Source organism: Periplaneta americana, chromosome 9, assembly GCF_040183065.1.
Source record: "Periplaneta americana isolate PAMFEO1 chromosome 9, P.americana_PAMFEO1_priV1, whole genome shotgun sequence".
In the NCBI taxonomy this organism is placed as follows: Eukaryota; Metazoa; Arthropoda; class Insecta; order Blattodea; family Blattidae; genus Periplaneta; species Periplaneta americana.
In genome coordinates, this window is record NC_091125.1 from 79,063,400 (window position 1) to 79,074,976 (window position 11,577).

At 36.9% G+C, this 11,577-nt stretch overlaps 1 protein-coding gene across 2 annotated transcripts in view; it reads left to right on the forward strand.

Annotated features, from left to right (window-relative positions):
* LOC138706130 (synaptotagmin-7-like) overlaps positions 1 to 11,577 on the forward strand; it is a 531,126-nt gene that overhangs the window by 498,161 nt on the left and 21,388 nt on the right. For both annotated transcript variants that reach the window (XM_069835119.1, XM_069835118.1), the window contains 3 exons: positions 7,420 to 7,529; positions 9,980 to 10,148; positions 11,190 to 11,402. In XM_069835119.1, the coding sequence (XP_069691220.1) occupies positions 7,420 to 7,529; positions 9,980 to 10,148; positions 11,190 to 11,402 (492 nt within the window). The remainder of the gene's footprint in view (positions 1 to 7,419; positions 7,530 to 9,979; positions 10,149 to 11,189; positions 11,403 to 11,577) is intronic.

Genomic DNA, 11,577 nt, shown 5'->3' on the forward strand with positions numbered 1-11,577 from the left:
TTGATTCGTGAATTGGGATTCAACTGTTGCACTCACGATTCCTGAAAATGAATTCTCCCGGTAAAAAAAATAGAAGAGATATAAAAGCAGGCGAGACGCCCACATCGCGCCTGGAGGAAGAGTAATTAGGGGCTGAATGTAGATCGTTAACACGTGCTGATGCTCGGCGGAGTAATTACGCAAACAAAGAAACCCACTCGCTAGCCATAAAAAAAATCTCTCGTCTCTCTTGGTACGGGCTAAATGTTGCGTTCCCTAACTTATCTAAGGTACAAACAAACAAACCTGCTATAAAATCTCGGGCTTTGATTTATCACTAACATGTAACTTCGTTTACATATAAAATGTAATGTTGGGCTAGAAAAAGTGTAGATTTCCATGATTTTACCGTCATACGCGATTTAACTTCCATGATAGCAAAGTTAATGTGTTTTGGCATGGACCATGATGTTTCGCAGGTTATGTCTCTCCCTGCCTACCTACTCCCACGTCTCTGTCAATCTTTTTTCATTTCTTTCTTTTCTCTGAATATTTAGTTTACTTATGTGCTAGTCATTCATCCTCGTTCTTTCATTTCTGTTTTTATTTCTTATCCTTCTGCTTCCACAAGGTGACTTGTGTATGTTTTTTAGTTGGTTATTTTACGACACTTTATCAACTGCTAAGGAACTTGTGTTCCGCCCCCATGTGATACATCCTTGCAGTGTGGCTCTCGATCGGTCTAATCTACACTTTCGTTGTATCCTCTAGGTCAGGGCTGGGCACCAAGAGCGAATTCTACTCTCTCTCTTCTTCTTCTGCTATGGTACTACAGCCCAAATCGGGCCTTGACCTCCTCTACTGTATTCTCCTCTTCCAATCAGATCTGTCCAGTGATGTTCTCTTCCATGCCGTTACTCCCAAAACTTGTCTAGCATCCTCTCTCACTGCATCGGCCCATCTATCCTTCGGTCTGTCTATCGGTCTTTTACCATATATCCTTCCCTCCATTACTTTCCTAGGTATCCTCTGGTTCTCCATTCTGTTGATATGCCCAGCCCATTCCAATCTTCGGAGTTTGATGTGTGTCACTACATCCATATCTCGATATTGTTCCATTACTTCCTGGTTATACCTTATCCTCCATTGTCCATTTTCATTAACTGGTCCAACTATCCGCCTGAATATCTTTCTTTCAAATACACCTAAGGCTGATTCGATCTTATTATTCATTACCCAAGTTTCACACCCATAACAGAGTACCCTTCTAGAAATGTATTCGAAATTTAGCTTTCTTATGTACAAATCTTGATTTCAGGATATCCAATAATGCAAAGTATGTTTGATTTCCCTTCGTCATGCGTGCTTGTATATCTGTCCATTCTTTTTTATCATTGGTTATTACTGACCAAAGATATTTAAAATCCTTCGTGGTTTCAACTCTTTCTGAACCTATCTGTTGATTGGATACTAGAGTGATTCTACTTTCTCACGGGGAGCCATATGACTTCTCCTCAACCCCTTTCTTCCTCGCCGAACACCGCGCACTGTTGGTGCCTTGACAGATGAATATTAAGCGTCCCCGTTTAGAGTTTGGATTTGCTCCCGGTGCCCAGCCCTGCTCTAGGTTTATGTAGTTTTGTAAGCTGTCTTCTGTTCTTAGCATAATTATGTTCATACCAGTTTTTCTTTTGTTTATCAATATTTGTACTGAAACTGCACATACAGTGTTTCCAAAAAGCTTAGGAAAACCAGTCTAGATATTTCAGGCTTTCTGGAAGCGTGCCTATACTTCTAAATTAATGTATTCGATATTTCAAGTATTACTGTTATAAAGCACATAACTATCACGTTTTGTTGACAGTTTGAGGGTTGCACTCAGTTCCCGAGTTATGAATGAATTTTTTTAACAAAAATAAACGGCCATAGGTGTCAATTACTACAGATTTCTAGGAATTATTACGGGTTTATCCCCACTATTACAGCATTACGGCCAAAGTGGAAATTAGTACGGAAAAGCAAAATTATTACGACATAAAATATACAGGGTGAACCGTAAGTAATGTATTTAATTTCGGAGGATTATTCTTTGAGATATTTTAAACAAAAATGTTTAATGCAATTTTGTTCGTTTTTGCTTTCTCTTCGAGATAAAAATGTTATTTGAAAAATTGATGTCGTCACGTGTATCTTGTACCATAATGTAGTTACATGCACCAAATCTCCACACTCATGTTAGCCCCTCGTTCTAACATAACGCTCAAAAACAAAAATTCCAATACCTATCCAAACAGTTAGGCCTATAATAGGTGCACAAGATAAATGGGACCTGAAAATGTGTATGGTGATGACTGAGTTGTACAAAGACGAAATAGTCTACGTATTTCCAAGAAGGCAAGGAATAACCTAATCCTGCAATTTCCTCATGGTTCAATGAAAATGTGACGAAAGATAACACCACTGCCAGAGTTATCCAGTCGTCTTTTCTCTTTTGATAATAAGTAGGGCTCGGAATTTGAAGACCTAAAAGTTAGTATTGCAACGTAGTATAGTTCAAGCTAAGCAAACATTCCCTCTATCTCAAGTAGAATCCTCGTTATCATGTGTTGAGCAAAGACTCTTTGAATTCCAAAGAAGTGTAAACCAGACGCTTACCTTACATATTCTAACACACGACTAATTAGATATACTCACTGTCATTTTTAACTTTTAGGCCCTAAAAATCCGAGCCCTAATAATAATTGTTGTTTTATGACATAATGAACACATTGCGTATAATATTTATACATAAATAGACCTACCATTATTTCGACTGATATAGCTTCAAATTATGTAATCTAAGTAATACGGATACACACTGAACTTATCTATAAGTTGTCCTCTTCTTCTAGGAGATGAAAACACAATCGACCAAAAATATTGATGATGTTATAACGAACACCCGTTTTTGTTAGGTTAGCCCCATAGTTCCATCAGACCTTCGTTTTTATGCATTAGAGAAGAGGAAATGACACACCCACTTCGGAGACGAATTTAATATGTATTTACATTGCTAAGTGAAAGCTTCAGACCAGAAGACTATGATTTTGGAGACGTACGTACAGTTCCATTTAGCACTTTATTTCATTTTTAAAGTTCCAAGAGGAACTTCACGACAGAATTCGATTAAGTCGCTATTCCATTTTTTAATCAAAATGTAATTATTTCCTTAGTAAGAATTGTTATATTTCATGTACATCGTTCACAAAAGAATTGACTTCCACAGATATTGGCTATACAAAAGTTTAGTAGTATTTCAAGAGAAATCACCATAGCGTGCTACAAACCATCTTCTTGCCCTATACCTTCTGCAATGAATAACAAAGATAATTCGTTAAATTTTAAATAGTGCCTCTTGCCCATGACATGAGGAGTACGGTACGTGAAATACTGGTCTGCAATATGAAATGTGGGTATGGAGAAGAATGGAGATGGAATTCATAGAAAGAATAAGAAATTAAGCTGTGCTAGAAAGAGTGGGTGAAAAAAGAATAATGCTGAAACTGAGCAGGAAGAGAAAAAGAAACTGGCTGGGCCACTGGCTAGAATTTTCCTACTGAAGGATGCACTGGAAGGAATGATGAACGGAAGAAAAGTTAGTGGACAGAAGAACATAACATTAAGATAAATTAATCATATGCGGAGGCTAACGTAAGAGGAAGGGAGAAAAATAGGAAAGATTGGAGAGTACTGGGTTTTCAGTGAAAGACCTGCCCTTGGGTAGAATACTGTGAATGAATTATGTGGATGGATGGATGATGAGACCAACATTAAACACTAAAGTCGAAGTGCCTTCCCATTCCTGTCGTTTTTGGTTGTGTTGTTGATCTAACTAAAACCCGAAATTTTTATTTCAATGTACCTATTTTATTTCTTACTTAATAACAATACCGGTACTATAATAACTTATACTGTATTTTCGTTTCAGTAATTTCTTAATCAAGTATATGAATTCTATAAAGAGTTTAGAAGAGGTTAAATCGAACTTTTCAGCAAGAAAGAGAAATAGAAAGGAAAAAGAAAACTGTCCATTACAAAAATTAATTTAATCATTTTAATATAGGTCATTCGTTATCTTCTGAAACCTACCTGCGCTTGAGAGGAAGAAGAAAATAGACTGGGAAGTTTCCCTCCCTCTCTATTCTTTCACTTGCAGCTAGCTAGTTCACTTACTCCCACCGTAAGGTTCTTATTGTGAGCTACGGCACACTCATGCGTTTAGTTTCACGAGATAATGAATGGCCTATTCACAACTTAACATTGTTTTTTTAACAGAATTTCATTGTTGCTATGATCCAGCGGATATAAGAAAAGCAGTTAAAGCTTAGTATAGAAAGGGGTTATTTGAAATAATCCACATTTTTCTTGCTGCAATATTTCTAAAGTGAAAGTCGCAAAAAGTATCTTTTTTCGACACTGGATTGTTAATGATTATCAATTTTCAACAGATGGTAAGGTAATCTTCTGTCAGATTTGTCAGGAACAAGAATTTATTTCTGACAGAAAAAAAAAACATTTTGAGCAACGTAAGTCAACAGTCCACAAAATCAATTAATGCTACAAGAAAAAGCGAAAAAGTTTAATTCAGCCATTGACTTCATCTGTGACAAGTTCTACAGTGAATATTTTCAATATAACGGTTATGTGAGGCATTTTTATCAGCAAATTTTTCGTAGGATATGCTAAGGAACGTTCTTTATTAGTAATCGTGAAGTTCCAGATGAGTCTACTTTGCGTACCGGTATTTGATGTCCCTTTGTGAGAAGAACTGGATATCATGAGTCCACATTGACTGCCATGATATGTGAAGGGTACACGGGAAAAACGAACAATGTCACAATGCTCTTAAGGGTGATGTCATTATCTAATTCACTGTATAACTACAAACTTCAGTGTTATTTTTATTAAAAGTGGTAAAGGAGAATTAAAACCATGGATACACTCATCGTTTCCTTCATTTCAAGTAGAAACATCAATAAATTTTGCAGTAATATAATGAAATAGATCACTATCCCACCTCTAATGGAAATGTGACATTGTTCGTTTTTCCCGTGTACCCTTCATGTGGCTTTGTGTTGACGAGACCACGAATATCAGCGTTTATATTGCCGATATTTCATAGAGAAGCTGGATCCTGCAGAAATGGGAAAACTGCATCTAGTTCTTTGTAAATAACTGAAGAAAACACATCACAGCATTATAGCTTGTGTCATTACAGAAGCCCTATGTAGCTTGTGTCTTGCAGAGAATAGAGATGAAAAGTGTCTCGTTCTCCTTAGTAATAGTGTCGTCCATATGATTAAAGCAGGAGAAATGCTGGCAAGTTTCTGAGCAAAAATGATCCACAGAACGTGCCTAGCCCATGATTTATTTGTACAACGGTTGGCGGAAGAAATAAGAAATGATTTCCTAGGAATAAATTATAGTTTCTTCTGTGAAGAAAGTGTTTATAGATCGCGAAGTCTCAATCAGACATTCGAAGAAGTGCTACCAGAATTACGTCTTCCTACAGAGCCGATCATCACTCCCTAGGGAACTTTGTTGTCAGCTGTATCGTACTCTACTAACTTACTACGCTGAATATTATAAGGGAATGAAAAGTGGTCTAAATGAATTCGACAACATCAAAACTGCTTGCATTTCGAAAGGGAATAATGCTCTTTAGAACAGCAAAAACATCGCTTCTCATATATTCAACAAAGCCAACTTCACTGACTTCCCTGCTAACATTTGAACACAAGGAGGTTGCATCTCTTCCACTAAAATAATCATCATTGAAGAATTCTGAAGGAAGAAGTACCAGGCCTAGTGAGCGGTGTGCTTTCTTCAAAGCCCAAAGTCCTTGGACGAAATCCTGGATACGTGAAGATGAAGGATGACTGATGACTGATGCAGCTTTCCAAGGAAAAAAATAACTGCGGACCGAAAGAATGAAGTAAGAGTAATGACTTCGTGTTGTTTGGAATGGACCTTTCTTGCAGCACAGATGTGTTAAGCTATAATAGATAATCTTCCACAACAGATAATTTCGAATTGTGATTGTTTACTATTTTGTGATAAACCTCGTTAATTCGGACTAATTGGGAATAAGTTGACCGGTTTAACGAAATAACTGAAATAATCTAAAAGAACAATAGAAAGTGCATTAAAACTCCGTTTATAGCAACATACGTTTATTATGGTGTAGGCCTATTTAAAGGGTATAGGCCTAAATACATTATACAGTACAGTAAAATGTAAAGCAATACATACAATGCAGTACCCTGACGGACCTGGCTCTGTATCACTCGAAACTCCTGCTGTGGAAGTCGGTTTGAAGTAACCTACATGTAAGTCTTAAAGCGAGGTTCTTTAATTTTACAGAACTCGTAGTTTTCTTTTGTCTGTTCGGATTAAGTGAAGTCCAGCTTATCGGGGTCCGGATTAACGAGATTTTACTATATTTTCTTAAAAACCATGTTATTTTGTATGCTTTAAGTTCAATTGACAGATAATACATAAAGGAAAATGTGTTTGGAGTTTGAATTCATTTGATACTCATCTTAATGCAAGGATTTATGCAAGTATTGCTATAGGCAAAACTCAGCTCGGATTCCTTGCGGCGCGCATACTAACTCCTCTTACTCCCCTGCAGTAGGAGTGAGAGCACGCTGGGAACGGGAGCATACGTCATCTGAGCGAGACATTCACGCCCGCTGGTTTCTGCGCACTGAGTTTCCCTTGTTGGATGCCTATAGGAAAAAATAATAAAATCCTTAAAAACATGGCTAAACCATCTTTCTATATAGCCTTAAAAGACATAATAATAATAATAATAATAATAATAATAATAATAATAATAATAATAATAATAATAATAGCAATAATAATAATAATAATAATAATCACCACTTACGAGGCAACTAAGCCAGGAGATAATGGGTAGGGTGTCCAGTTCCTTTTCTCCTCCATTGCTTACATCGCTGACTAACAACATATTACACTAGTCAGACTTCAGATGTATACAAACAATTCTTCTTCCTCTGACACATATCGTCAAGTGAGATGTACTGTACATATCAGCCAGAACCTCAAACAGACAGGAAAAAAAAAATAGTAATAATAATAATAATCATCATCATCATCATCATCCATTTCAGAAACTGAGCATGAAAAATCAATTTCTACTGCTGATAATCCAGGCTGACGGTCTCAGGACAAAGAGGATCGATGTTTGATTCTGACCAGGTCCTCTGGTGTGTGGATCTTGTTACAAAATACTTAGATTTTCAGTGACTGTCAACATAACACCAACTCTACATTATCTCTATAGGGAAAACAAATATTAAATAATTACTATTCATTTCAGGAAATAAGTGACCTCGCTGTAGAGTAAAGTTGTGTGAATGTTGGATGTTACAGGATTCCCAATCCAGAAACTGCAGAGCCGAGTCTTACACCTTCACGTATTCGACTATGACCGTTTCTCGAGAGACGACTCCATAGGAGAGGTCTTCCTGCCCCTTTGCCAGGTGAGCGAACTGTTGTTCTGTGAATGTCTTGTAAATAATCAGTGACTGCTTTTTTTTTTCAGATGCGATTTTGCAATAAGTGCAGCACCACAAACATACCAGTAATAGAGAGTTTTTGCACCCTCACCATACGCTAAACATTAACGCTATGTTGACGTCATTGATGAAAGAGCCAGTCAGAGCCATTCACCTCACGTTATTTCAATAGCGAACCCGTTATCCGTAGGCAGATAAAGTGGCCATGAACTAAGTTCACAATAGGCGTAATTCAATGTTAAAACATGGCATCTCAGTTGAGATTTACCACTGTGGATGATATTCATCTATATAGTACAGCTCAAGATGGATAAATTATTCAGGCCGAAGAATAAGAACACTCAGGAAAGAATTTTTCGTTGAGATTCCAACAGACAAAAGGTTGAGTCGTGAGTATTCCACCAAGCGAAAACGTTTCTTTGTTTAACTCGCCATAACTCGGAAACCAGTAAAGATTTTGAGTCATGACCACTTTTAAAAGTAATTTTCATTTTTTCTTACCATTTCTCTCGCTTTGATCCCCCAATCAAAGGGAAAAATAAAAGAGTTTGCCACTAATCAATGTCTATTCTGAACAGATCACATCGAAGTTAGTAATTATTTCTCACTTTTCAAGAAAGATTTTAATTTCGAATTTTTTTTCTCTGCTTTTCTTAGACATTGAGCTGTCAATCAAAAAAAAAAAAATACGATTGATTGACTATCATAGGAGCTACGACATGATAAATATTATTAACTGAGCGGAAAATGTCATATAACTGAACCTTACGTTAAAGGAACACGTGCACAGATCCCTTACGATTCTTTCCGAAGTTTTACGAACGCGAACATACGTTACCAAATACTTCACTACTGACGCCAACATAGCGAGCCGTTTAACGGAAGACGAAGATGCGGAAACTCTAATATTTTAGTTTAAATACTAATTTAATTAGATAGAATTTTAGTTTCAGAATAAGAGATAGAGTGGATGAATGTATGATTAGATGAAAGGATGATAGATAAAAAAATAAATAAACGGATTGATTGATGGATGGAGGAAAGGAAGAACTTCGAAGTGCGTGAGTCAATCAGTAATTTGGAGTGTAAATTAATGTGAGTGAGTGAGTGAGTGAGTGAGTGAGTTAGTTAGCTTACTAACTGTTGTGACCTGATCTTATCCGACCTAACTGCCTGGCCAACCGACCAATCTGACTTGACTTACTTGATTTGACCTGACTGGTTTAAAGAGTTTGGAATGTCCCATTTCTATAATGTTAAATTGTACCGTACCCTATTTTCTCAGCTTCTATGAGACATGAAGTAATGCAATTTTTATCACATGTACAGTACGATTATTTAGTCCAGACAGTCGCCGGCAGTCTGCGCCTGGGTCAGGCAAGTCCATTAAGTTACGCCAAGGGATGTTCAGGTTAGTTTGTTGCCTGCAGTCAGAGCGATTGGATGTCATGCATGCGGTATAGCGTTGTGTTTCCAGTATGGTTAAGCTGTACTGCATGCCTTTACCGACCGCTCGCCCTTATCTCTACTCTGGAACTCTCCCCACTACTCCTATTACTTCCCTTCTTTCGCGTCGCTGAGCTATCAGGACTAAATAATCGGTCTGTACCAGTACCCTACTCACTATTTTCACTTTTAACATAGAACTACCCAATATTTTTTAAAGAAAAAAAAATGAACTGAATAATAATTATCCCTTTAATTTGCAATATTTAATCACAAAATATTTTAAGTACCGGTAATTTAAATAAAATTATAAAAAAACTCGTGTTAAAAGTCATAAAAATACTCTTAGAACATTGCAGTTCCTTTACATCAGGGATGCCAAGCACGGACAAGTTTCACTCTCTAACTTTATAATACCGAACTCCGTTCATCCCTACTGAGCAATGCTCAGCCATGATATCATTAGCCTGTAAAGTATATGGATATCTAGTAACTCTGCTTAGAGAGTAAAATGGCACACTCTTGACATCAAAGAAACATAATAGATACTGAGAAAATGGGTCATGAAGTGAGGCAAAACTAATATTACAGGAATAAGGCATTCCGAATTCCCTTTTCCTGATATGACTGGTTCTTGCCTGGACCGACCTATGCTGACTCGACCTGTCCTGACCGGAATGAGTAAGCCAATCTTACTTGATCTGCCTGAAAAAACCTAACTTGACTAAATACACTGAACTGAGCCAACTACCCCGAACTGGACTAGATCAATTGAATGACGAAACAACGGAAAAATTTTAGAGGATGTGAATGTGAGGGAGAGAGAGAAAGTGAGTAAAAAAGAAAGAGAGAGAGAGTAGCTGGGTGAATGAGTGCGCGTTATTATCCAAGATGCCATCCAATTAACATAAAAACGGAATCACAATAAGCACTCCAATTAATGTAAGATGCTGTCTCATTACGTGCAGGTGGACTTGTCGGAGAAGCCTTCATTCTGGAAGGCTCTGAAGCCACCAGCGAAAGACAAGTGTGGAGAGCTCCTCACGTCGCTGTGCTATCACCCTAGCAACAGCGTCCTCACTCTAACACTCCTCAAAGCTCGCAACCTCAAGGCCAAGGACATCAATGGAAAGTCTGGTACGACACTAATTTTAGCCTATTCACTAACTTAGACGAAGTCTAGTTCAGAGTAGTCGGATATCGAAGTGCTTAATTCAAGGTCATGAGATTCACTTCTTGTTCTAATGTTGCTGAAGTAAACAAAAATGACCACGTGAGAGAATTCTCTGTTATCGCTGTTATCGATGAAGCAACTAAAAATATTAGTTTTCCATAATTTTCCTATTCACGCGGTGCACAGAAAATATAATACGTTGATACTATATTGGTGCCTAATGATACATTCTGTAGTAATTCTGAAGAGGCCAACAGATGATTTACATGAAGTATTGGGAATAATATTTATGTTTCTGAACAAAAGAGATAAATTCTGTTTCTTATTTCTGTTTTGTTCCAGTATGTTTTATAGATTATGTTGATATTATGATTTCTTTCATGTACGATTTAACTGCAGTGAATGACTAGTCCATGGTGTACTTCTGTAGAATTAGTATACATTTTAGTTTAAAGATTTTCAGTTTCTATAGCAGGATTACATAGTAGAGTTGTACGCATTGTAATACAGCTCTCTTGTGAGATTTTGAATCTGACATAATATTGCAAGGTATGAAAATTTTTTCATATTTTGTTTGAGATTATCTTCTATAACTGTTTTTGAATCTTTTAAAATAACTACATTCTGATGAGTAGCGACTCCCAGAGTTTAATTATGAAAGGTCTCGCTTATGACAAACGAATCTAGCAAAAGGAAAACGTTGTAATGTTAGACTTATAGCTTACGCATATTAAAAATATGCGCGTATTTTACATACCGTACCTTAAACAATACTTCAAACAATACGCATCATAAATTATTTCCACAAGAAGAGCAGCAAACACTAGAGTCTTCTCAATAGCCGCTAGTGATTCTAAAACATACAATCCTCAAGGGAAAGTTATGTACCTAGTAGTTGAGAATAAAATTTAAGAGAAAGGAAACACCTGGCTTCCTCTCACCTTCCATTAATTTCAAACTCTGTAAAATATGTTACTATTACCGGTAACATTTTCTGTTGACAGATCCATATGTAAAGGTATGGCTTCAATTCGGTGACAAACGGATTGAGAAACGCAAGACACCCATCTTTAAATGCACACTGAACCCTATCTTCAATGAAACATTCAGCTTCAACGTTCCGTGGGAAAAGATTCGTGAATGCTCCCTGGATGTTATGGTTATGGACTTCGATAATATTGGAAGGAATGAATTGATTGGCCGAATCTTATTAGCAGGTAAGCTAAGATTTTCCATTGTCAAATAAACAAGTGAGTATAATCAAATATTGGTAAAAAGACTTGTGAACAAATGTATATAGAATGATCCACGAAGATTGATCCATAATTAAGAAGCTTATCCCTGAAATAAGTTCATTTGAATACGAGTTCGATTTCGAACAGTTACGCGTAA